General features: G+C 46.0%; 1 protein-coding gene across 1 annotated transcript in view; it reads right to left on the bottom strand.

Moving 5' to 3' along the window:
• Positions 1 to 4,727: 4,727 nt before the first annotated feature.
• The window catches only part of plpp3 (phospholipid phosphatase 3), a gene marked incomplete at its 5' end in the record, with an annotated part of 28,765 nt that continues 5,701 nt past the window's right edge, over positions 4,728 to 27,791 (bottom strand). The window contains 6 exons of the mRNA XM_079221144.1: positions 4,728 to 6,076; positions 11,531 to 11,707; positions 14,753 to 14,810; positions 14,898 to 15,085; positions 15,959 to 16,051; positions 18,667 to 18,824. Coding sequence (XP_079077270.1) covers positions 5,948 to 6,076; positions 11,531 to 11,707; positions 14,753 to 14,810; positions 14,898 to 15,085; positions 15,959 to 16,051; positions 18,667 to 18,824 — 803 coding nt within the window. The 3' untranslated portion in view covers positions 4,728 to 5,947. The remainder of the gene's footprint in view (positions 6,077 to 11,530; positions 11,708 to 14,752; positions 14,811 to 14,897; positions 15,086 to 15,958; positions 16,052 to 18,666; positions 18,825 to 27,791) is intronic.

Raw genomic sequence — 27,791 nt, 5'->3', positions numbered from 1 at the left:
TCTCTCTCTCTTCTCGGACCCATGCTGCCTCTCCGCTCTCTGCTCCCAGAGAAAAGGCCCCTCAGAGCTCCAGGTCTCCGGACGGCTCTCCTGGAGGTGCCACCTTTACCACAAGCCAGCTCCGTCTCTCTCTCTCTCTCACTTCGCCACTTTCACGCCAAACCTACAGTAGCACTCTTGTTTAATCTGTGATGCTTTTTATATCATGTGTGCTAGTGGGCCATTTTCACCCTGGGCTTTTTTTTTGGACTACGACCGCTTGCCTACATGGCAAGAAGAGACGTCTGTTTAGTCCTTGTTTGGGATCGCCAGCTCCAAACGCGTCGACACTTCTTGATTCTGAGCTGCCGGGTTGAATTGAAGAGTAACTTAATAATATCCCCAAACCAACTTATTCCAGTTGAAAAAAACAATGCTTAAAGGTATTCAGTAGTGTTGAATCTATTTAATAAAGTAAAAGTATTTGAATTCCCGGATTGAAGGATCATTTACTCTCATTCTGCACAATGCAAGATTTATGTTTTCTTTATTTGCATCATCAGGAGGAAGGCAAACAGAAGCAGCAAACCATTTTTGGGACAATATAGTTGACGTTTTCACATAAAAAATTCGACATGAGGGAAACATTTACCATCAACTTTGTTTGAGCGCCAAGAAGTCGTGAAGAAGTCGGCACAACAGTCGCCTGTGTTTTCATCAGAATCAGAATCAGAAACCGTTTATTTACCAGGAATGTTTAACCAAATGAGGATTTTTTCTTGTTGGAAGGTGCATAACATTAGACGTTAGACGAGACAATCAACAATCAATGACAACAACAGTGCAATAGATATTAGATATTAAGATATAGTGCTCAGATAAACAGAAAACATAAATGTAAAGTGTATGTTAAAGTGACATGTGTATTTACATATAAATTAAATATAAGTGTGAAGGGGAGTGACCGGTAAGAAATAGTCCTGGGGTCAGTCAGTCATGGAACCAGACATTAGCCAGGACCAGCCAGGATTGGAGCAGTTGCCATATAGCATATAGCATATAGCGACGGCCCGATATTGGTTGAACCCGGTCCCCCAACAGAGTTTGCAGACTGTCAATAGAGCAGTATAAGTGAATATATAGCCTGTGAATCGCTTACACTAATCGCTAGCATACATAACTAACGCTAAAGCTAATCTCTAGCGTACACATATCCAAGCTTTGCATGTTAGCTCAAATTCACAAATGTACATAGTGTATTTTGTCACCATAAGAGTCTCTTTACAGCACTCTCAGCTCACCATAATCATATAGTCATCAGCACAAGTGGTGAGCGTAAGCTAACTTATAGCTTTTTAATTTTTTGTAGCTGTAGCATGAAAGAATGATAGAATTAGCAAGCTAGCTAGCTAACTAGCCAGCTGCAGACTCGTGTCACAGCGTAGAAAAGCACATTACTATCCCCAGATATTAATACAGATTCACCCCTCTGTGTTATATGCTGGCAGCTTAATTTTAATTCCCCAGAAAAGAGAGTAACGCCTGGAGCTGTGCTGTGTAATGCTACACTGAGCCAACAGTAGACATGACTCGGCAGTTCTGCACATGTTGATATCTATTGTTGACGTTCTAGGGGCTTTAAAAAAAAAATCCCTTCAGACATAACTCTCTTCTCTTTCAAGATAAACTGAAACGACTCTGTCCCAGTTGGCCGACTCTAACGACTGCATTCTTGCTTGTGACATGCTTGCTCGGCACATGGCATGTGGACACATGTGTTACAGATCTGTCAGGCTTCTTCTCCGAAAGGCAAACTTTTCCACAGCAATCACACTGGAATCTCTAACAAAGTCCAGTTGAGCAGAACGGGGTTAACTTGCCGCTGACAAGCCCCAGCTGTCAAATGGCACTTTATTTACATCCGAGTGTATAAAATAAAGCGTTGTTTAGTTAAACGTGTCGCTCCGTTACGTTTCACATCTGCATTATTCTTTGGTGTGTGGCAGAAAAAACTGAATGTACTCTGAGGGAGTTTTTTATTGTGACCACCGTGACCAAGTTTATCCAAAAGTTGTATTTTGAAAGACTTTTATAAGACCAATAAGTGGAGGACTGTCTCGACCAACAGAGGAGTGTGCAACCCGCCCAGCTGGTGTTCAAACCTTCACCAGCATTCGGACACTGAAGATGAAGGAAACATCAGCTCCACGCAAAGCAGTAAACGAGGGTAAAAAGAGTGGATGTACTGTGCGGTATGTGATGATGATGAGGGACACACACACACACACACACACACACACATACGCTCACGCACACTCAGAGAGGTGCGGCACTATGTAATGCCTCGACCCTCGCTGTGGCGGCGGCGGGCCAGCTCCAGCTCCAGCTCCGCTCCGCTCCGCTGCTGCCAAACAAGACCACAACATGGCCCTCTCTCGGCCCTCCGCCATTACAGCTGCATGACTGACCCCCCCTTTACCCCCCCCTCCTCCTCCCCCTCCTCCCCACAGGCCTACCAGCTGTTCACAGGCACTGTAATTCTCTGGCTTGGTGCTCAGACCAGCTGTACTGTCAATAAAAAGGACACTTTCTACAAGTCGAATGATAGCTTTAAAATTATTGCCTTTTTACTCATCGGGCTTGCATGGCAAGAACTACGTTTTTCTTTCTTCCTTCTTCATGTCCCGTTTGCACGAATCCCTTGAAGGTCATGTTACTGATCTGTTTGGATTGGAGAGATCTCTGGGTTTGAGAGGCTGCAGAATGCGTTAAATTAAAGTCCATTATAAGGTGCAGTTGTACTATTCACCCTGATTAAATACCAAACAACTAATCAAAGCTGATACTGCTGATAGATAAAGGGAGTGATGATGCAGTACTTTGAAGTACTTGTGAACAACCTGAACAACCAAATAAAGGACAATATGTGGCTTTAGATCAACAGCTAGCAAAGATGCTACTGTGGCTACTGTTTGCTAACGTGACATCTCATTACTGGACACAAGCTCTATTTAAATAAGGGATTTTTTAAAGTTTTGTGTCGATGGATCAAACACACGTGTGCGAAGTGGCTTTAACTTAAAAAGGCACGCCGTCCTCCCGCTATGACACAAACTTTGTGAGCAACGGAAGTCAGACCAGCCTACGGTGGCCCTGTAGAGCCAGATTGGTTTGTCCATTCTGGGCTTCCGTAGAACATGGACTCCGTGAAGACAACCCGCCGCCTATGGAGATATAAAGGGCTCATGCTAAGCTAACGGAAAACACAACAATTGCGAATTTCAGCTGATTATACAAGAAAGAAAACAGTTATGACTAGTAAATTCCATTTCTGCTAATAGATGCGCGACACTGGCCCTTTAAGAAAGGGAGATCATAAGCTAAATTGACTTGTTATGCATTATTATCATACATTGTTTAAATATCATTATTAATCTAATGAAGTACTGAGGTACTTGAGTAAATGTACTTATTTTGCAGTTTTTATGTTTCCTCGTGTGTGGAGGAAGTAAAAGGATCGTTTTCAGGAGCAAACATCAACAACAAAAATCCATCCAAACCAATAAACGGTATAATAAAGACATTAAATCAACATTGAAGACGAACCAAAGTTGTGTTCATAACGAGCTTTTTATTTAAAAGCACATGTATTAGAGCTAAGTACATTTAGCAGAAAAAAAAACAGCATTGCATCTATGTCTGTACAAAAAAAAAACGAGACAATACAAAAATACTAATATTGAATTTTAATACAATTGTGGGTGTATTTATTTTTGAATGCATATTACAAACGTAGCTATAACAATCTCCAATAGTTATTCTAGATACAAAAATCTGTCAATCGATGCTTTTCAAGCAGCATTTTGTGAAGAACACAGGTCTGTAATCATAGTGGATATATCTAAACATGTTAAGGAACAATATCTTACAGAGTTAACTTTAGTGATCTATACATTATTTATATATTTATAAAAAGAAATGTAAAAAAAAAAGAAAGGAGAGTGAGAACGGCTTGGTGAAATGATAGGACGGACTGTACGATGAGAAAGATGTGCAACATGGCGGAGTGTGTTGTTGGAGGAGAGTCGGCTGTAAATAAAATAACAAAAAGGGTTCTTCTGCTTCTGTACAACTGATAGTGATCGTACATGAACACACACGAGGCCAAAGAGAACACAACACATTAGATCCACAGTTTTTATAACGTCCACCTGCTCTCTCACACACACACACACACACACACACACACACACACACACACACACACACACACACACACACACTTGGCACAGTTGACAGTGTCTCCTTTGATACACACTTCATCAAGGGGGGTCCTTTATCACACACATATGTACACACACACACTCGCACAAGATGTACATGTACAAGCACATGTGTACAGGACACACACACACACACACACACACGCAGATTGCCAATGAGTGATTGGGCGGGTGAGAGCCCCTCCCTGCCAGCGGAAAGAGCCCCAAATCATCCCGTAAAAATAAATGTGCCAGCATAGCTGTAATTCATCACCCTCTTTCCACGGTGACACCCCACCCCCACCCCCACCCCCACCCTTCCTGTGCAGGAAGCCAAACACAGGTGGCACCAACACCAAGGAAGCGGCATGGCACAGCCACGCCTCTCAATACAGGTGCTGGGAGGCTGGGAGATCTGCCTCCCTCCTTCCACAGAAAATACTAATCCCACCCCTCCCCCACCCACTAGTACATGTAACCCTCAAGAAATGCAACATCCCGGGTTTGGGCCGCTCTGAGAGTCAACTACAAAAACTAAAACTAAAGAAAAGCTTGACGTGCTGACGCGGAGACAGAAGAGGCGCGATCAAACGCTAACGGATTTGTTGCATTATTTCAATGCAGCCATCGAGCTCTTGATGATACTCTGCTGTCGAGGAGGAGGAGCGAAAAAATATAGTTCATCGTAAATTAGAAAAACACTGATATCAATGTCCACCAGCATCACAACAGGAAGTCAGTGGTGCAGCAGTGAAGCCCGCCTCTTGCTCGATTTGATTGGCTGCCAAGTGTGACATTGACAAGCGGTGAAAAGAAGACTTTAACTTCCATGCAGCGTCTAAAAAAAACGCGTAAAAAAAACAGGAAAGCAGTGGTTTTGAGGGCGGCGCCATTTTTTTTTTGCGACGCGTCTCGGTGCGATCGGCCCCTAAAAGGATCCCGAAGAAGATCTACAACAATCAGTGTGTGATCCTTAAAGTAGCCCGTCGCTATTGTTTCTGAAGCCAATGCTATGCTATGCTATGCTAACTCGATCTTGTCTTGTCTCGTGGGCGTCGGCGCCGTCAAGTTTTCTTTCAGCTAGACGTCTCAGGCGGCAAGTGGTGATAATGGACAATGAACTTTAATAAAAAACAGTGCTATAAGTTATATTTGTTTCTATACTGTTAATATGTCTATGCTAGTTATTGCAGTAATATCCTTCCCATAGCTAAGGAAGTAGTTGTCCTACAGCGTTCCAAGGCCACAGAGAGTTCAGAGAGGAAGCGTCTGTTTCTTCGGTTGTTTAACCCTTCGTGTGGCTCCGCCTCCATCGAGCCTCCACGCCCTCAGCTCTGCCTGTCAAGTCGTCCAATTTCTTTTTAAACGATGGGCTCAAATGTTGATTAGTAGTTAACATAATTATAGTAAATAATACGTCTGGATAGTGAGAGTGGCGTCTGCTGTGCAAGTCTCAAAAATCGGACACCCGAGTCCGAAAAAAGGAAGCGCCCGAGTCTGGGCGCTGCAAAAAACAACAACAACAACAACAACAACAAAATTGAAAAAAACACAAGGGAGGAGGACGCCATTTTGGGGAGCAGCTGCAGTCTCTCGTCGCTACATTCTAGTGTCCGATGGGAGGCGAGCAGCGCTGCGACCGGCTCCTCAAGTCACAGGAAGAAGTGGCGGGCCTCTCTCTCTCTCTCTCTCTCTCTCTCGCTCTCTCACACCATGTTGTGGTGGTTGTTCCTCTCGATGATGTCGGACGAAGGGAGCAGCTCCTTCTTGATGGGGGAGGGCGGCGGCGTGGCCGGCTTCACCCTGGGCTTGAACAGGTCCGACACGTAGAACACCTGAGGGGACGCAGAGAGGAGAGAGGTGAGGAGACACACAGGGAGAATGGGGACGCACCCCAACACCATCGCCGCCCAGAAACCCGGAGAATTTATGTGTTTTAAAGATTCTGGACCTTCTTGTATTGCTGCTCAAGAAAAGACTATTTGTTTACATACAAGAACAATAAACTAATGTTGATTCTTTTCTAGATTAATCTTTTTTTCCTCACAATTTCATCAAAAAGAACCAATCAGAATCAGCTTTATTGGCCATGTGTGTTTACACATACATGGAATTTGCTTCCGGTTTCACGTAGCTTTCATTGTACATATATATATATATATATATATATATATATATATATATATATATATATATATATATATATATATATATAAATATAGATTATATACAATAAACAAGATGAATATAAAAAGACATTAAAGACAACAGAGCATTAGTGTCGATGAAAGACTCAGCGAAAACAGAAATGAAATGTTTCCTGACTGATGACTCAACCCTAATGTCTTGAGGCATCATGTGGCTACGTGGAGGTGTGTGTGTGAGTGTGTGTGTGTGTCCATGTCAGGTTTTGTAGTTCAATTTGAATGCACATTACCTACACTGGAGGTTATCATTGAAATTTGCATCCAGCATGTTAATCCTTGATTTGCATTCCCAAAGGCAAACTAACCAAATACAAAGAGTCTTTTCTTCAGCCCGACTTTATGTTTCCTCGCGTTTCGCAAGTCTTCTGATCTGGGATCAGCTCCGATTGCGAGCGTGCAGCCAGGCGTCTGCAGGGGAGCTGCTGGCTGTCGAATGCGGCACTGACTTCACGATGACATCACGCCACGCTGTGCGATCCCAAACGAGCAACGCTGAGTAATCTGGCAAGAGGAAGTGATCTTACTGTCGCTCACGATAAACAGAACCTTTTAATCCTAAATGAATGCCAAAGGGTGGATTCTTTTTACATCGACTCTGAGGTCATTCTGGCTGAGAGAAAAAGAGGCAGAAAGAAATCTCTTCCCGAGATCCCGATGACATCATATGTCAAACAGGAAAATGGGCAAGGGCGGGGGGGTGGGGGGGGAGAAAATGGAGAAAATGTCCTCTGAGATTAAAGCGGGGGATTTACGAGAGAAAACACTGCCAAAATTTAAGTGAAAAACTCCCCTGAGATTCTGAAGTCGTAAATTTGCGCGAAAAAAAAATGTATTCTGATATTCTGTGAGATTAAAGTGGTACATTTAAAATGTAAAAATAACCAGAACACATTGGTTTAATGTATTCACACCAACGTACGTGAGAGGATGTCGCTCTAAATTTATGAACGAAAGCATCACAAGCTTATTTAGTCTCACTGTACACTACCACGTTGTATTAAGGAGACTGGAGGAGCATATAGGGATAATAGAGATAATAAAGTGATATATTTCTTATAATAAAAGAAAGAAATTCTCTGAAATTAAAATGGTATATTTACGAGAAAAAACGTGTAAAAGAGAAATACATTTGCGAGTAAAAAAAAACATAAATTCTCTGAGATTAAAGCAATAAATTTACACGGGGGAAAAAAAAGATGAAACATTCTTTACGATTTTAAAGTCATACATTTGTAAGAAGAACATCTGCGATTAAAGTGTGACATTTTCGAGAAAGAAAACCTAGTTTTTTTGGCTGTGAGGTCAAATCAGCCGACGCCAAACGAGGTAAACAATATTATAAAACACACAACTTGCTCGTGAGCGCGGACGACACACAGACGGTCTCGTTCTGCGCGTCGGGCTCAACACAAAGACGTCCTCTTCTCCTGCAGCTCCACATTTACTGACCGTGAACTTGACCTTCACTGGCGACCTTTGACTGCCGGATGACATCACGCGCGTATAGAAACCGACACACAGCTGCTCTTCAGCGCTTTAAAAAAGGGGCTCTTTGTCTGCACAGCCGTTATCTCCGTATGCATTACATATGATAGAATTGGGGGGTAGGGGGGTCGATGTGACGAGTCACGTCTCTGAGAATAAACTCCAGCCGTCATGGGAAACTTTTCTCTCGGGCCTCGTTTCCCTTCAGGATGCTCGGCGGACCAATGACGGCAGGGCCGACCTCCAACCTATCGCCCCCCGAAACCCGCCGCGGTGGAAGGCTTATCGCGGCCGCACCACTTCCTGTGCATGGTATACACACACACACACACACATAAAGCCTTTTGTGTTGAGAGATGCCGACTAAGCCCCTAACGTCTGTGTTCCTTATAACCGCTATTCAAATGTCACACAGAGGAGCTGAGTCACACAGGAAGAGAGTGCACCAACTTACAGGAACCGAAGATGTCTAAATTACTCACTAGACCCCCCCTTGTATTTGTTGTCACGCACATGTAACCATCTATGAATATAGCTGCACACATCAATTAGACGCTTTCACAATGATGTAGGTCAGAGGATGCGGCTCCGAACACATCGACACGCTTCTGAGAACGCGTCGCTAATTTTGTCTTACTTTCATTATGACGGCTTATTGGGGCCATTGTAGGTTAAATTCAAAATATATGTGTCATATATGTGTCAGAGCCAGGGGGGGTCAAGTGAGATCAACTTAAATTTGAGAGGAACAAACTCACAAGCTTACATTTACGAAGTTACTCTTTGGCGGAAATTAAAAAAAAGGGAAATTCTCGGAGATTAAAGAAGTACATTTCTATTTGCAAATGTGTGACTTTGAAATCTTTGAATATATAACAAAAAAAAAAGTGTTTTTCTCTGGATATTAAGCCCCTACACAAAGATCGTTCATTAATTTCCCCAACTAAAGTGGCTCTAATATACTGCATGTGCATACGTTAAAGAATAACATGTTAAACAATGGAGTTGTACATGTAGTTGTGTGCGTCTGTGTGTGTGTGTGTGTCGAGCGATAAAAGACGACTTCCTGCTCGGACACCAGTTCCCTGACCCCTCAGACGCCCGTCGGCCTCCTCTCCGCCGTGACAATGAACCCACGGAAAGCATCTTTTAAAAAAAAGCGCAGCCGCAGCTTTCTCTGCTGCAGCTGCTTCCTGCTGCGTCCGGGCCCTCGCCACCCTTCACTGCCGCACAAGTAGGTCACTGCGTCTGACAGGAAGTGCCAGGTAGGACAGACGGACCGCTTCCTGTTGCGGTTCGCTGACCAAGTCTGGAAGGGTTTGACTCAAAAACGACGTAGCGCATCCGTGATGAAGCGTGAGGGCAAACAAAGAGGTTTGAAGAGCATTTAGTTCAGAACAAAAGAGAATGAGCTCATTCTTGTTTGTATTCCAGAGAAATTTTAAAAGGTAACTGTCGCCTCGGGAAACTAGAATAGCGGTGACTAAACAACTCCCGTCTGTCCGTCACTAAAATGTATATTTCCGGGAAGGAAATGGCGTGTGAAGCGTTTCTGTTTGCTCTCCAGACATTTGGGGACATGAATGGTGCACAAGCTCAGGATGGAAGCCTGGACCGCATTACCCAGGGTGCCGTGGGGCTCTTAAAATATATCAACCGTTTTCTGCTCGATGGCTACGGGCAAAGCTCCAGATAGAGACTGAACCCTCGGGGGCTTTGTCACGTTGTCGCCGCGTTTCCATTCAAGTTTTCGGGGCAAAAAGTTCTGAATTGTTGCAACAAAAAAAAGAAACGTAAAGGAGAAGGTGTGAAGTTTCCACCAGCTGGTAGTTTGGTCAGAAGTTGGGGGAATGGGCCTTTTGAAGTTGCAAAAGAGAGAGAGGACTTCAGGAATGTGTGTCAATCAGGCGAGTTTGAATAGTTATTTCACGTCGGCGGATATCGGCCATGTTTCAGGAGACGAAGGCGAAATAAATACAAATATAAATCCGAGGTAAAAGATGGCTACGTCAGAATTTAGTCGGCAAAGGCGTTTTTCCATCATCCATCAGTTTTTTTGCGCCATTGATCAAATTTTGACGTTTCTGTGCAGCGTTTTCTAAAAAGAGTTCATTCTCTGGGCCTCCGAAGACAAATCATCAGGAGAACGTGCAGCAGATCGAAGCGGAGACCCTTAAAAGGCAAACTTCACGCTGACGTTTCAAAACATTTAAAAAAAGAACGTCGGCCGAAGCTCCGAGGACGTTGGCGCTCTCGGCTGCTTGGAGCTCCGCCTCCGCTCATCTCTGCTGTCAGGTCCTTTCTGCTCAAACTGCCGAAGCTAAAGTGATCGCAGATGTGTGTTCCCGCTGAGGCTGGGCCAATCAGAGCGGGCGTCAGGGACTGTAAAACTAACCTCAGCCGCCTTGATCGGCAGGGGTTTTGGAAATGATATATACACACATATGTGTGTGTGTGTGTGTGTGTGTGTGTGTGTGTGTGGAGGAGCCGAGGTTGGATTAAACCCCCGCTCGTCCCGGGCCAAGAAGTAGACAAGGCTCCTCTCTCCCGTCACTTCCCTCCTCCTCTGCTGCAGCTCACAGGTCCGGCTCAGACTTTTTGACATTTCTTTCTCCTCCTCCTTGTCAGAGCCCATCGGCTGCAGGAGCGCTCGTTTTGCACACAGCCTATTGTGAATTTCTTGTGTGTGTGTGTGTGTGTGTGTGTGTGTGTGTGTGTATCTTAGCTATGCCAAGGTCTGCCCAGGCGCCACTACTACAAGGTCTTGCTACATTTTTATGAATGTAATCCTTTCCACGCTCACGATCTGGATCGAGTAGAAAGGTACGGCTGTGTGTGTGTGTGTGTGTGTGTGTGTGTGTGTGTGTGTGTGTGTGTCTTTCCATGCGTTTCCCAGAGGCAGCAGAGTTTAAACGGGGGCCCGCTGTGCTGATAGAACCAGAGCCACCAAATAAAAAATGTAAAAACCCAAATAATTAACAGCCTCGTTCCTGTTTTCAAAGCCTAATCCTCCTCTTCTTTTTATTTTTTTTAAATTTCTTTTGCACTCCCTCTATTTTTTCCTCTCGACCCCTCGGTTTTACATTTTCCTCGGCTCCCGTCTAGCTTAGCGTAACGACGAGGGTTACGAAAAATCATCTGGCAACGGCTGCGACGGTACGTCACAAACGTAGTGGAGGAGGTGGCACACACACACACACACACACACACACACACACTCGCATACTCCTGAACTAGGCCCGACTCCAAGCAATATGTTATTCATTAAATAGGAATCAGGGAAAAGTGCTGTACTTTCTTTGAAGGTTTGGTTCGATCGTCGGATCTCCGATCAATTATAGAAAAGTCTCAAAGTATAGACATGAAATATACTTTTTCCAAGTTTGAATCCCGCGTCTTCGCGTTAAATGTTCATCTATCTCTCGTTGTGCCAAATGTGAGTCAACAAACTCAAATCTCTCGTCTTTTTGACTCATTCCTGCACTGATGGAAACATCCTCCAATGCAATGAGACTTTCGGGGGCGACGAGCTGCAGTTAGCGAACAGAGCGGGAGGAGGTGTGTGTGTGTGTGTGTGTGTGTGTGCAGTGCACTCACTATGCAGTAGGCCACCAGGGCGCCCTGCACGAAGCCCGCCAGCACGTCCGTCGGGTGGTGCTTGTGGTCGGAGACGCGCGACAGGCCGGTGTAGAAGGCCATCATCAGCAGGGTGAACTGGAGCAGCGGGCGGAGGAGGCGGGCGCCGCGCCACGAGAACCTGGACTGGAGGTAGAACTGTGGAGGGAGGGAGAGAGAGAGAGAGAGGGAGGGAGAGAGAGAGGGGATGGAGAGAGAGAGAGAGAGAGAGGGAGGGAGAGAGAGAGGGGATGGAGAGAGAGAGAGAGGGAGAGACGTTTCATTTATACGGCGGGATAAAATGCTTTGACATGCAAATAATGTGAAAGATAGAACCCTTACACACTGGACACCTGCTGTGTGTGTGTGTGTGTGTGTGTGTGTGTGTGTGTGTGTGTGTGTGTGTGTTATTACTGTCCGAGAGGTCTAGACTGAATCAAAGTGGGCCAGACCCGCAAAGAAACACATATAATCTCTCCCACAACACACACACACTCACACAGACACACACACTGGGACCCGGACATGACTGATTCATGGTTCAAGATCCCAGCTGTAAAAACAGTACGGCCACAGAGACACACACACACACACACACACACACACACACACTTTCACATCCCTTGCCATGAACGTTTCAGCACTTTGTTGGGATGAACTCTCTCCCCTCTCTTAGAGTAAATAGAAGGACAAAGCGGATGCTCTCTGCCTGCAGACCCCCTCCCACAAAAAGAAACCCATCTCCTGGGTCACGATGAAGACCGAGAGGCAAAACAGGAAAGTCCAAGGCCGCTTTTCAGCCGCTCGCCCAAGTGCAAACGCACATGCACGGCCTCTCTCTCTCTCTCTCTCTCTCTGCATACTTATAGACATCCTGTGTTTCTGCGTATACCCTCAACTTCCTGTCTCTCGCACCCAGAGACGAGAGGAGCTGGGAGGGGCCTTACAATCAGCTCACAATACCTACAGCGAGCAGCCCCCCCCCCCCCCCCCCCCCCCCCCCCCCTCCCCCCCCCCTCCCTCTGTAGGTGTGGACGTAAAGCTCCCTCGCTTCCTCCACGACACTCGGTGTCATTGTTCGTCTCCTTCGAGGAAGCAGAGGAAGCGATCCCTCCCATCCCATCCCAGCCTCTCCTCCTCCTCCTCCTGTTTAGACTCCGGGCTTCCTCCGCCGCGGTTCTCAGGTACGACCGATAAGCGCTTTTGTCCGTGACGTCCTGCAGACCCCCTCACACGACTTCCTCAAGCCTCTCGATGGAGGGTCGTCGCAGGAGAAAGAGGAGGAGAGTATCCTGATTGGAGGTCGGCGAGTAAACCCAAACGACCCGGTCCGAAACATCCAGAGGGGTAACGACCTTTTAATATCTCAAAATGCATCCATAAATCCAACTCCAGAGGGGAAAAAGGCGCCTTTCTGACCCCTTCCCCCCTTAACATAATGCGTAGCGTCTCAAATATATTTTTGCAAAAACAACAATAAAACATAAACGACATAAAAGGAGTCCCGGCAGATTTCCCATGACAGACGGAGACGAGAGCGACACAGAGTCTGGTGGTTTCCGAGAAGGAATCCGTCTCGAGACATCTTCGCCCTCCGACTCTGACTCGCCATTCAATAAAAGAAAACACACACACACACACACACACACAACAAAGTGAGAGAGAATGTGTGTGAGGGCTCGTTCTGCACGCCCCCCTTTCCCATGCTCTCCTCCACCATGAGAGACAAAAGCATAACTGTGGTTCAGACCACTTTTATTACAAAAAACAAACATATTGTGTTTAATTCACAATGTTTGTGTCTATTTGCATCAGTGGATTTTGCAAATAAATCCACAAAGGTTACCATTGTGCACTTTTAAGCTTGTAATACAAAACATAATAGTCTTAATGTCAGTTATCAACTGGGACGGGTGATATGTATCCGTCATGTTTCCTCAGCTAGCTGCTTGTGAAACACAAGAATACTTATTTCAAAAGGTCGGGTCGTGTTTGTGTCAACGAGATCTGGTGGTTTTAAAGAGACAGCTGTAGTCGCGCGTCTCAAAAAGGCGGTCTGGCGGCAAATAATCTAAATATAGCGACGCACTTTAACTGAAATGTGGCAAAAACAAATGCGTTACTGCTGCCCACGTCCAGACGCTTTATCGCTTTTCAGCAGGAAAGTGAAGAAGCTATATGAGTCACTTTAAAGCTACGAGACACTGATTATTACATCGCATACGCAAAATCCGAAATAACTTCTTAACCTTATTTAGCTCATTTTGCTAACGGCTAAGTGGGTCAACGTAGACGGAGGTGGGAGCGAGGGCGAAGGGGTTCTACGAGACGTCGCATGACTCGTTTTCAGCCGGCAAAAAACACCCAAATTCCACAGATTCCTTTTTCCAAAAGGAAAGCCTCCACTGTGGGCTTTGTTTCAGGCTGCTTGGACGTTCCAAAACACCCACTGCAAACATACAGCACAACCTCTCTCTCTCTCTCTCTCTCTCTCTCTCTCTCCCACAGCCTCCTGGCTTGCAGTCCTGAGCTCGCCGCCACAGCTGGAACATCGGGTCTCCGACTAGTGTGTCACTGTGGTCTGGACGCCTCACGTGTCCGTTCCCGCTCTTCCTTCTCGTGCGTCGGTTCACCCAGAGGCCGGGAAATACCCGAGAAAAAAAACACCAGAACTTCTCCCGTCAGCCCGCCGTGAGAACCGGGACCACCTTGAAACCAGCCGAACCCAAAACATTGACTCTCTCAGCCCAAATCTCTTCAAAGGCAAAGGAAGGAGACGATTGGGGGAGCTGCGAGCTGGCAATCGCCTGTGTGTGTGTGTGTGTGTGTGTGTGCGTACGTGCATGAATGTGTGTGTGTGTGTAATTAAATTATTTGAAGCACGAAATGCCTCGAGGGGGCTGAGCCCCACCCGACACCCGCAACAGGTGGAGCGAGGGGGAGAGGTTGAGGGGAAGTGGGAGAGGACAGGAAGTGCACGCGCGCAGCTGCTTTTTTAAGAAAAACAGGAGGAGTGGATCCATCCGATCTCTCGGAGGATTAAAAAAAGAGAATAGAGCTCTTCATAAAGTCGAGCGAGGAGTGTAAGCCACGGCCCTGCCTTTGTGTTTTCTCCCACGACTCCCTCTGCAATCTGTGAGCCATTGTTTCTGTGTGTGCTTGCATGAGTGTGAGTGTGTTGTGTGTGCTTTCATAGCTACTTACAGCCAGGTAGAGCATGGTAAACATTGAAAAGGAGGCATGTCCTGAGAAGAAGGATTTCCTGTGGAATAAAGATGAATCCTCAGTCAGTGGTGTGTTTCTAAAACTGGCATAAATACTGTCTGTTGTGCGCGGCGCCGGCGTTCACCTGGCCTCCTGTACGTCGCTCTCGTCGCCAGTGCAGTTGTAGTTGGTGATGTATCCCACTGAGCAGTCGATGGTGGAGAAGTCCGGCTTACACACATCTAAGAAGTGGGGCCTCATGCGGCCCACCGACACCTTGGCGATGTCGGTGAACGACTGGCTGACGGCACATCCGAAGAGAAACACGCCCATCTGCAAGAAGATCAGTGATTAGACGCAATACCGCTGTAGCCGTCTATGATTGACGTCATTTCTGAAATGATGGGTCCTAGATTTTACACGGTGAAGCAGGCTTCTCGTTTCTTGCCGTTGCGTTTGTGCCTAAAGTGGCAGCTGTTTGCGAACAGACTTTACCAGCTGCTACGAGCGAGCTAATTAAGCTAACGTTAGCAGAACAAATTGGTGGGATGCCGTCTCCTGCGGCCGGTCCACGTGGAAGACATGGAAATACACGTATTCCTATTATGTTGCAGTGAAAAGCTATTTAGTCATAGCCTAGGGGAAACAGACATTTCCTTCAAAGATAAACTTGTTTAGCTGCTTTGCTTAAAACTAGCGAGCTAACTAAGCTATCAAACGGCGTCTCTGGCTGATCTGTGTGGAAGACATGGAAATAAAATGGGAAAAATGGAAATAAAATAAACAGTATTGCTATCGTATAGTAGTCCAACGATATTTCTTCCGAGTGTGTATAAGCATTATAAGAAAAAATTGAAGAACATTAATTTCATTCAAATATAAACCTGTTTAGCTGGTTATCTCACATACTAGCTGGTTAATTGAGCTAACGATAGCTGTACAAATTGTGTTTGGAAACACCCGCCTCTGGCTGAACGTTTCCAGCCGACTTATTTTTGACTCAAAACAAACTGCTGTAACAGAAAATAATACACACACAGTATCCCTCTTCAGACAGCTCAGTTCATATTGACTCAACATGTGGAATAATCAAAAGCTGGTAAGGCCTTGTTGTTGCAAAGCTACGCTTGGGCAATCGGAGTGAAGCAGTCGATGTATGCAAATATAACCTGAACAGGTGTGAAAGCACGCTTATGGAGAGCTGACCTGCTTGTAGAGGGCGGCCACGTAGGGATTCCCGACGAAAGACTTGGTTCCCTCTCGCAGATGGTGAATCCTGAAGCATTCTCCAATCACGATCTAAGAGGAATTGATTTGTTTCTTTGAGATAAACAGACAACATTGATCACAGGTGGGAGACACATGCTAGCTGGATCCTACAGTCTCACAGTTTTAGGTTTAGATACAGATTACCATGCAGTAAAGAACAAAAAAAAAATACTGTATACCGTAAACGTCGGGTTACGAGCCGCTACCACCTTCGGTCAGTGTCCCCGTTAGCTCCCCGCTGTAGCCAGCTGGGGCTCCTGCTAGCGCTCCGTTACTTCCCGCTAACTTCCGCTAGCTCCCCGAAAGCCATCGAAGGTAGCGGGACCAGGCTCGACACCCGACTTGGGCAGAGGGGACACGGGCAGTAGCTAGCAGCTGCTAGCTTGCGACAGCGGGGACACGACCTGTAGCAACCCGACGTTTACGGTATGTAACTTTTGAGTGTTTATCATGCAGGAAATCTAATTGACTGAAGTCAGACTGAGTGAAAAGGACGTGTGAAGGAGAGACAGGAGAGACAGAATGAGTGAGAGTCACACAAAGACAAACAATGAGCATGGCCTGCCTTTCCCTCAGGCAGTTTGGATGGGATTAATGGGTGGTGATGCTGCGTTTAATGATGTGATGGGGGCCTCTTTGTATGTGGGATATGAAGGATAATGAGACAGAGGAAAAACATGAGAACAAATAATCCAGACTTGGTGAAAACATCTCCGTCAGACTGACCTGACTTTGATGTAAAGAGGGTTTCTATCGGGGCGAACGGGCTGCTTTAAGGCGTAAGTCGAGTGGGCCTAACGTTGAACCCTGTGGTATTCCAGCCATGAGGTTTCAAGTAGTTTTGAGGCCCATGGATAGGGGGGCGGCTTACACCGAATCCAACCCTCGAGGCACGGAGATGTCAATCATATATCTGAACCACCTTGGGGTGTCTGACTGACGGGCCGGCTGCTCCCCACCACCAACCCCCCGACCCTTTCCTTCCTCTTTCCACACACAGGGCTTCAGTCTCACTCACTCTCCATCTCTCAGGAAAATATTTACCTGCCCGTCTCTGAGCGCAGCGCAAGCCTCGCAGTGCTCTGAACGCAAAAAAAAATCGCATTCAGGCTTTTAAAAGTGCGCGCATCTTGCAGGCCGCAAGTTAATAAACACACACTGTTTGTGTATTTACATGCATTGTTTGGCCCAGATTAAAACACACCTATCCTGCCGGTTGTGTGCTCAGCTGGCCGGCTCACAGCCAAGGGAAACAAACACGGCGGTGTATAAAGTGTGTGTGTCTTTGCTATTGTCAATGAGTTGTTTTGATCCGGGCTTGAGATTAGGACCACAGGAGGCCGATAAAGGACAGAGGAGTTTATTTGGGTTGTCAGCGTTTGCATTCAAGCCTCTCCGCCGCTTCTCCGTCTTGGTTTATTGCCGTTTGTCGGGTTCTTCTAAGCGCAGACAGAGTCTGTCACGGGTACTTTACAGAGGGCTCCATGGGCCGCCTGGCGGGGTTTATTTGGATCGGCGATGCTCGTCGAGCTCCGTCTCCGGATTGCTAACTCTTGTTTTTCACAGTGGAAAAAAAAGATCTGACCAGCGGGACCGTTGGGATTTCCCTTGCAGCGAAGATAAACAAGAGCCCCGCCACCCCAAACACCCCTCTGCTGGAATCTGCGTGCACGAGTGAGGCGTGCGTGTGCACCTGAGAAGGAACGGTGTCGGCATTGCAGTAGACGACGCCACTAATGAAACACAGCTGTGTGTGTGTGTGTGTGTGTGACACGCAAGCTTTGCCCACACGAGAACATGTGAGGGAACTAACAAGCGCGGCCTCCTGGTTCCAATAAGCAGAAGAGCTGAGCTTGTACACCATGTGTGTGTGTGTGTGTGTGTGTGTGTGTGTGTGTGTGCCCACCAAGCTAAAGGCGAGGAGGCGTCTTAGTCTGAGCGCCACATGGAGTCTGGGGGCTGTAAAGATCATCTCGCCGGACCACGTGGCACCGATTGACATGTTCATACCGCAGCACTCATTCTAACATGTTTCCACTAACCCCCCCTCCCTCACTCCCACCCACTAATTCGCTGGCACTACACCGGAGCTGTTCCCGCTCTGGGGGAGCAGCAGGAGTCAAGTGAAGGGAATGAGGAGCGAGCGCTGACACATTCACCCAAAGTAGTGTGCAGGGAAAGAGAGGGCACGGCGCCCGGGCAGCAGGGGGTCTGGAGGGTGGGAGGTACGAGGCGGGAGCAGGAGCTCGTAAAACGTCTTCCGGACGATCGGCTCGGGTTGTTGGAGGAAGAGGAGGAGGAAGAGGAGGGAGGAAGAGGAGGAGGGTCCTCTCACCACCACTGACTCGGTTGGTGGAGTAATAAAAACAGGCCATCACAAATGGCTCCGATGACTCAAAGAATAAAGTGTGACGAAGAATGAAAAGGGTAGGACACATAGAGCACACTCAGAGCAAAAAAAGTCTTTTAGAAAACGCTGCATGATAAGAAATCACTCAAACTTTATTTGAATTTTGTTATTAAAAGGGGCTATGTTAGTGAGGCTAATCTATATGGGGCTAAGAGTTGAAAAAAAAGTATAAAGAAGTGACTTTAAATTGGAGTAAAAGCAGCAAACAAAGGGAGGTGTAAAAAGGTCGACTTACAGAGAAGATGGCAATAAGAATGCCGACACCACAAAGCACGGCGTCGCTAATGGTGTCTCCCTCTTTTCGGGGGAAGCGGATGGACTCGTCCGAACAGTAAAACCCGCGCTGGTACGGCTTTATGGTGCTAGTCTCAATGATCAGGAAAGGCAGGCTAGCTACAGAGGACACAAGAGGGGGGAGCGAGGAGAGAGGAAGAGGAGAAAGAAAAAAGAAGGTCAGTGACACGGACATAAACAGAGGGGAGCACAAGGAGCACGCCGGCCGCCGGGGGGGTCACGGGGGGACGTGGCAGAAGTGGGCGGGGCTTGAGGTCATCACATAAGGTCGACCAGTGTGTGGGTTTCCAAAAAAAAAAACAGATGCAACTGGCACCATAAATAAGCTAAGACTTCAGAGTTCACTCCACCACCGTGACCCATCAGCCGTCCCTGTTTCTGCCCTCAGTGTTCCCACTGGACCCCCAAAGCCGGGTGCTCTTTGTGCGTGCGAAGGGGGGTCATGACTTACGGACACCGCGGGCAGTGTCAACCCGACGGCAGTGAGCACCGAGGACGGGACGGTGCTGCTCTTGTAGGGGAACCTCAGGCTGGCGTCGCTGCAGTAGAGACCCCTCTGGTACGGGCGAACAGAGGAGCGGTGCAGAACCAGGCTGGGCAGCATTGCTATATATATACACACACACACACACACACACACACACACGCACATGAATGCATGTGTGAACCCACGCGCACAAACATACACACAGGGCTGACGCACCTAATACAGGGAATAATACAGTCATCGCCACTTACCTGCAAGCTGCAGAAAGAACATCGCGTTAAAACACACTATAAAAGTCATTCACGTGTGTGTGTGTGTGTGTGTGTGTGTGTCACGCTAACATTAAATCAGGACGTTTGCTGAGCAAACACCCTCCTGCTGCTGCTGTTGACCCTGCGACACCAAGCTAAAGAGACTTGAGGTTAATTCTGCAGCTTTAGGAGACAGAGCCTAATACACACTGGCATTCAGGGCCATGGGGGTCCCATCATGAGAGACAAAGACACCCATCAACAGGTACTCTGTCAACATGTGGTGAGAGTGTTGAGGGTCACAGGGGAACAGAGAGCCATTCCAGGTAGACCCCCCTTATAGAAACCACTTGCATGAAGCCGTTAGCTTAGCAAACTGAAACCCTCACTTCGGTTGAATCAAAGCCGAAGACTTCTCTGTTTGTCTCTATTTTATACCTGACTTATTCTATCTTAGCTTGCTACATGTTTTCTTATTCTCTTGGCTTTTAAATTGTATTTAAATGAAGTTTTTTGAGTGAACTTTTTGATATATTGCGATAGAAAGGCCACACACTGCGTTTTCCTTCAAGAAATTTTTGGAAAACTGACAAGAACGCACCACTAATTATGCATAACATCTAACTGAAAGGACGTTTAGAAATTAATTATACAAATATTTGCATGTAAAGTATGAATTAAAAACCAATACAATGTATGACGAAATACATGATGGCAGAATAAACAGCATTATAACATTGGTGTTTTTAAGAAATAAAGAGACACGTTTTGATCTTCCATCGTCTGCATCATTCTGTTTTATATTATCATGTCCTGTAACGCACAATTATATAGTTTCCTCATTTATGTTGTTTATTTATGTTGTATATATGTTGTTTATATGCTGTTTATATGTTATATGTTGTCTATTTTTATTTTTCTTTTTGTAATATTCACTTCATGTCAGAAGAGAAACACAATTTCAGTTTCATGTTTGCACAAGTGACAATAAAACTGACTTTGACTTTTGACTTTGATTATATCAGAGGAATAAAAGGGTCTTTAAATGGACGATAACATTGTTTATCGCAATCCTTTCTGGGTCGATGTATCCTGCCGGGCCTGACTGGAGGAGCTCGTCCAGCCACATCAACAACATGCTCAAAGTTAAACAACGCACCCACATTCTAGTCTGACGACGCGGAAAATAAATACATATCTCCAAAATCAAAAGTACCACAAATACAGGCGTGCAAACTCTGGCAGGGACTTTCCTTTAGGGGATTTCAAAGCGTGTGAATAACCAAGAAAGAAAACTAAGCCCACCCAACTCTGGAAACATATGTTTTGGCTGGAGAGCCTGGGTTGGCGTGCTGAACGTAAAGGGGAGGCGGCTACAGACGGCGAGGCGTCGTGAGGACGCACCAACACCCATCACACTGCACGGACTCACACATGCGGCTCATGCGGCCGGCCTCACATCACAGGGACTTTTTGACGTTTCTGGTCAGAAATGTACACACGAGCGTTGTGCTGGTGGAAGAGGGAGGAGGGGATTGTGTTACTGGTCTGTCCTCAAACAGCCTGCGGTCGCCAGGCAGACCTCAGAAACACTCTGATGCATTCTTGTGGACACGCTGAGGCGCTCAGGCTCCTCAAGCCTCCACACTGGGACCAGTGCTCCCACTCTGAGAGACAAGCAGTGTTGTCTCAGGTGTGAAGCCAGTCCGCGTCCACACCGACCGGCCGCCTGTTTGCATTAATATATATATTTATATTACATTATCTAATATATGTGTGGTTGTCACCACTCACATATGTTGTGGAAATGTCATGAAAGGTCGGTCTAATCTAAATTATACTAATGAAAATGTACAAAGACGAGACATACATGTGGTAAAAATACTGCGAAAACACACGGAAATCTGGAAAGGAGAACCTCTCTTTACACATGAGGAACGGATAAATATCATAAAGATATCTACAGCGTGGAAAGAATAACACTTCGCCTGAGACCGCAAGAACAAATGGGAGAAATGTATATAGGAATTATATACAGATAATGTACATGTATATATAAATGATAGACATATGCATATATAATGTATATATATATATATATATATATATATATATATATATATATATATATATATATATATATATATATATCGTGGATTTCTTTTTTTCTGTGATGCTGGTTCTTAAATGGACCTTGAGGTAAGATGTTTTTGTCAGCTGATGATTGTAAAATATATGTATATATATATATATATATATATATATATATATATATATATATATATATATATATATATATATATATATATATATATATACATATATATATATGTATGGACCTTGAGGTAAGATGTTTTTGTCAGCTGATGATAGTAAAATATATGTATATATATATGTATATATATATATATATATATATATATATATATATATATATATATATATACATATATATATATACATATATATATATATATATATATGTATATATATATATATACATATATATATATATATACATATATATATACATATATATATATATATATATATATATATATATATATATATATATATATATATATATATATATATATATATATGTAAGGGGCCACTGAAAACGGCACAAAGCGTTTCTCGCCTTTTTCTTTAGTTTTTAGTGTAATTTAGTGTATCTCCCTCTCTCTCTCTCTCTCTCTCTCTCTCTCTCTCTCTCTCTCTCCCCCAGCAGATGGGACACCTGCACAAACAGGGTGCAGTGCCAGGGCCGGACCGGGCCTCTGGGTGGTGGACCCTCCTCTGTAGCCCTGCAGGCGGGGGTCAGCGCTGGGTGAGCCAGTTCACTGAATCCTGTCTGCTTTTTAACTTCAACGCCCCCGTGAACGAGGAGCGGTTCACACCTTAAAAACACCGTTGAGTCCAACGCACAAGATGTGTTCTGCAGGCTAAAAAAAGAAGACTTTCCCTGAAATCAGATCCGATCTCTGCTCTTCCAGTTTCTCCTTCTTCCCTCACTTTCTCCTTCCCTCCACTCTGGCCTACTTGTGGAGTGAGGGGGGGATTCACATGCTAATGAGGAGAAGTGAAAGGAGGTCATGGGCTTAACAGACATGGGAAACACACACACACACACACACACACACACACTGGTGCTTAAAAAGGCTAAACGGATCAGAGAGCACCATGGGAAACGCAGGAGCTGACCGGCTGAAAGACAGACAGAGGAACGTGAGAGCGAGCGATCGAGCACCTCGACACGATCTATGGAGTAAGTTTGAAAAGCCCCTCTGTCCGCTGATGCTTCCTTTAGATGCCCCCCCCCCCCCCTTCCCCCCCACCAGCATCAGTCCACGCTCCCCTCAGCACAAGTCAAAACTCCACGGCCTCAAGAAATATGACCTCTTTAATGGCAGCGGGATAAAGAGCGGGGTGACCCCTCAGAGGAGCCGCCGACCCAGAGAGAGAGAAGGAAGGAGGGGGGGAGGGGCAAGAGAAAGAGGTGGGCGAGGTCCCGCGGGGCGCCAGTGATTTAAAAAACAACTACTTTACAGGCTCTGTCAGGAGGTCAGCGACACGCGGAGATGCCTGAGATCCTCAAACCGCCGCCGAAGAAGGCGGAGCACCAGAGACAGTTGAATAAAGTTTTTTTGCTTCAGATTTAAACTTTAAACTTTTTAACTAACTATTTAAACAATGCATCTGTTACTTTAAGCTAACTTCTAGCTAACTACTTATTTATCCATTCACTATTTCAACTGTTTATCCATAACTTTCTTTGGCCTTTTTGACCCGTGGATCTCTGCTGTTGACCTTTTCTGTGTTATTTCACCCATAATGCATTGCATGACAGGCAATCGTACATTGGTCCAGCTTTACGCTGCAGGTCAACGTACTGTGAGCGTCTCTGGTGTGACTTCATGTTATATTCAGGACAAAGAGCCCTCCCGCTCCTGCTTTACTTCCACTATCGACACACAGGAAACTGAATGCCCAGTTCTGCGTCACGTCAAACTATTTTCACCCTTTTGTTGTTGTGTGTTTTCTTGCCTTCCTGGAGACGTTCTGAGCTTTCAGAGCCAATGAGCCGTTTGAGAAAAAGCGGCACGACCAGGCGTCTGAGAATAATTGGAGCCTTTAAAGAACGGGAAATAAGGCCTGCACACATCCTGAGTGGGGGCTCGGTGAATTTGGGGGAACAATTCTATTTGACTTATCAGATCCCGTCATGCATTTCTCTCCAAGAGTACAAGGAGACGCGCAGCGGACCATGAAAGACTGCGCACCGCCGGTCCGATAAAGAGAGAGAGAATGTGTGCAAAAGAAAAGAGAGAGAGAGAGAGAGAGAGAGAGAGAGAGAGAGAGAGAGAGAGAGGAATTTCTTTTGGCTGATGCAAAAGGTCATTGCAGGGTTTTGTGTGTGCGTGTTGCACTTATTTATCCCGTCTATAAATCCACATGTTCACGCTCCACTGCTAACCCCATGCTTTAAAGATACGGTTTGTGTGCATATGTTTGTGTGTGTGTGTGTGTGTGTGTGTGTGTGTGTGTGTGTGTGAGAGAGATTATCCAGCCGGAGCCCCGTTTGATTGGCTTTGGAGTTCAATTTGGTCCAGCGAGTGAGCGCTCAGATTAGCGGCGCTAACACGACATGATTCCACCGACACAAAAGAGCTAAAGACATTAAATCTTTACTACAAAGTTAGAACTTGTTATGATTTTGCATCTTCATGCATTTCACCAGCGCTCAACAATATCAGGGCCAAAAAGCTGTATGTTCCTCTCCAACTTAAGACGGACGACACCGGACATAATGGCTATTCTTATGGGCAGCTAACGCTAATTTCCCCGTGACGTGGCCCCTTCCCCCGGGATCCGCCGTTGGCGTTTTTAATGGGCTTTCAGGATCAGAAGTAGAATGACGTGGTGGTTATGGCGAGCGAGCGGGAGAGCCGGCGGTCCGTGTGAGGGAGGCGGAGCCGGGCAGAGGAAGAGGCATTGTGGCCCTAATGGAGGATTTCCTCCTCCTGTCTCTCAAGCACACACCGTGTGACCCGTCCTGACCGGGAATGCAGAGGAAGGCTAGAGAGGGCGGAGGGGGATCCACTCCATAGCGATCAATCACTCCTCCTCTCTTCTTCTCTGCTCGTTGTGTCCTCATTAATCTGCAACAATTCAGATGGCTGGCGAGGGATTTAGTCTGTTCATCAAACTTCAGTTAATGCATCCTAAGTCACACTTTTTTTTTTAAATATTTATATTGATTTGTTCTTTGGTCATAGTTCCTTTGCACGTTCTTTGGACAATTTAGCAAATTTTCTCCTAAAACGCGCTAAAAACTGCACATCTTTTTCATTTTAATTCAGATATATTATCCATCTTTTTAGAGAATTTCTCTAATTTTCTGTAAAAGAAAACACTTACGGTTACGGTTTTGAAAAGAATATGATGGTTTGTGTGAAAATATTAACGTGACATCCATAGATAACGACCTGATCTGTGTGTGTGTGTATGTGTGTGTGTGTGTGTGTGTGTGTGTGTGTTATGATAGTGAAACCTGGATAATGTGTACAGATCCATTACCTTCACTCATCTAATTCAGGGAAGTTTCTTGTGGAAACCTTTGACACACACACACACACACACACACACACACACACACACACACACACACACACACACACACACACACCCTGCAACATAACCTACGTCGCTAAAGGACATTCTGAAGGAAGCTAAAAAATAAGTATGTACAGATATTATGTTGTGGTTATTTGATATGTGTGTGACTCTGTGTGTGTGTGTGTGTGTGTGTGTGTGTGTGTGTGTGTGTGTGTGTGTGTGTGTGTGTGTGTGTGTGTTCTTCGAGTGTATCTGAGGGATCAGAGGGAATGAGTGGCTCAGTTCCAGGTACACTTGCTGTACCACCTCACCCTACCACACTCTTTAGCCAGAGGAAGATTCAGTGTGTCCAAAAAAATAAAATAAAACTTTTTGCATGCTTTCCTGGCTGTTCTGACCCACAATCCTTTGCGCAGCAGCTATACGAGCAAGAAGATCAAAGTTCAAGTAGTATGTGATGAGATTGTTTCATCCTATACGTCATTATTAAGTTATTAAAACAACACATTTAGAGAGGGCACAACTCAAGCGCTGCGTGACCTATGTTTTATTTTTATTTTTTAAATACTAGTCACACACACAGATGCCGTTAAGCCCACACGGTTCACTTCATCCGGAGGTCGCTGTGAGCCACGAGCATGTGTGGCGTTCCAGACATTTGGGAACACAGAGCGCGGGTTCACGGCGAGGCCCTGGAAGTATAGCTAGGGTCAAAGGTCAGTGATGTGACACAGATCTAGGATTATACTGCGACATGCACGCCACCGTAACACCGCATTATATCTGTGAGAGCCTGTGTGTGTGTGTGTGTGTGGCTATGTGGGTGTTAAAAGTGGATTACTGTGTGGTTCCTCTGGCGACTTCAGCAAAGCCTTTTCTCAAACATTTCTGAGTTGTGACCACAAAGGGCTTTCAAGAAAAATGCTCTCGCAATCCAAATAAACAAACTGGGCTCCATAAAAACCACCCAGGTTTGTATCCACACGCCTAATCACTGTTTAGGAAAAATATACATTTACAAACACACACACACACACACACACACACACACACACACACACACACACACATACACACACACACACACATATGTGCACCGATACAGGTGTTCGAGCCCTGGATATCAGTCCTTTGTTTCCCCGAGCTGCTGATGTGTGTACACATGTACAAAGCTCACACACACACACACACACACACACACACACACACACACACACACACACACACACAGAGGAGTGGCTGAGCTCAGCAGAGTGGATCCTTTCTCCTCCCGTCTGTGTGAATGCTGCAGCGACCGGGGGGCCGCTGGCTGAAGCATGTGCTTACTCAGAGAGATTTTATTCACAGGAATAAATGCCCCCCTCCCAAAAACACTCTTTAGGTGACTTTTTACCAGCAGGCACCTGCCAGGGCAGCCTCTGAACGGTTAGTTTTGATGCTGTTTTTAGGGAAAGCCACAAGAGATTGACTCCACTTCTCTTGATGTATTCCCTCAGTAAACATTGTAAACATGAGTTTATGTCTCAATCTCTAGTTTCAAGTCTTCTTCAATACAGCATGATGTTCATTTAGTAAATTATGGTCATTTAGAGTCAAACAGACCATAAAGCAGGGGATGCTTTAGGGCGGGGCTACAAGGTGATTGACAGGTCGACACCAGAGACGTAATAAACTCTAAATATTGTCCCTTCCATTCACTGGTTGCAGAAAAAAAACAAGATGGCGACGGCCAAAAGGCTGAACTCAAGGCTTCAAAGCCCACTAACCAATGTGTGATGTACAGTCTATGAGAACAAGGGGAAAGTGTCAAGGAGAAGAAAACTGCGAGATTTGTCGCAAAGTATGATTGTCAACATAATACAGACAGAAAATAGTATTCAAAGTTATTTTTCCAGAAACTGTACTGTTGAAGGATGTCCCTTCGTGGGGATAGAAGAAGGGGTCCCTTCAGGGGAAAGGTTGGGAGCCACTGGAGCAGAAGATATCGAAAAAAAAAAAAGATCAGTTACAATCATCAGAGCGAGGCCGAGCGCCCAGCTGCCCCGGTGAGGGGAAACCTGAGCGGCCCCCGGGGGCCGGATCGGGCTGGCTGGCTGGGCGTGTCTCTGCTGTTGCCATAATGGCATTATTACCCCCCTGGGGACAAAAGCCTGGTGGAGAGAAGAGAGGAGAAGTGGAGTCTTTGAAACCCGACGCCTCCGTCTGGATGACGCCCCCCTCTTTAAACTTTCCTCCCTTTCTTGCGCTCCCTTCCCCTCGTCCTGCACACATCGCGTTCATCCCAAGACAATGGGCGCTAAATGGGAGCGCCGGTGTGAATGTTCTGCGTTAGCAGCGCAAAGTGGATCATCCTCTTCTCCTCTGTATGGAAACAGGATGGGGCTCAGATAAGACCCAGTAAAGAGGCCATGGAGATGTCCGCCGGGGCCACAGCCGGGCAGATAACCACAGCGAACCCCGACAGATAATGGAGCGGCCCTCGGGCGGCCGGGCCGAGGACGGGCCTCCCTCTCCCGCTCCCTCGTCTCCACCTCATTCCCTTCTCCCACTTCATCCGCCTCCTGTCTGCCGCCGGCCCGTTGGTCCATCGTTAGCGGAACAAAGAGCGAGCCGAGATGCATCAAAAGGGGGTATTGTTCTCGGGGAAACAGTGAAATCTCCCTAACCCCTAACCACCCCCCTCCCTCTCACTCAGTCTCTGGTTGCGCA

This window comes from Taurulus bubalis (assembly GCF_910589615.1).
Source record: "Taurulus bubalis genome assembly, chromosome: 7".
Classification (NCBI taxonomy): domain Eukaryota; kingdom Metazoa; phylum Chordata; class Actinopteri; order Perciformes; family Cottidae; genus Taurulus; species Taurulus bubalis.
Note: the sequence above shows the minus strand (reverse complement) of the source record. Positions and strands in the feature narration are given on the sequence as shown.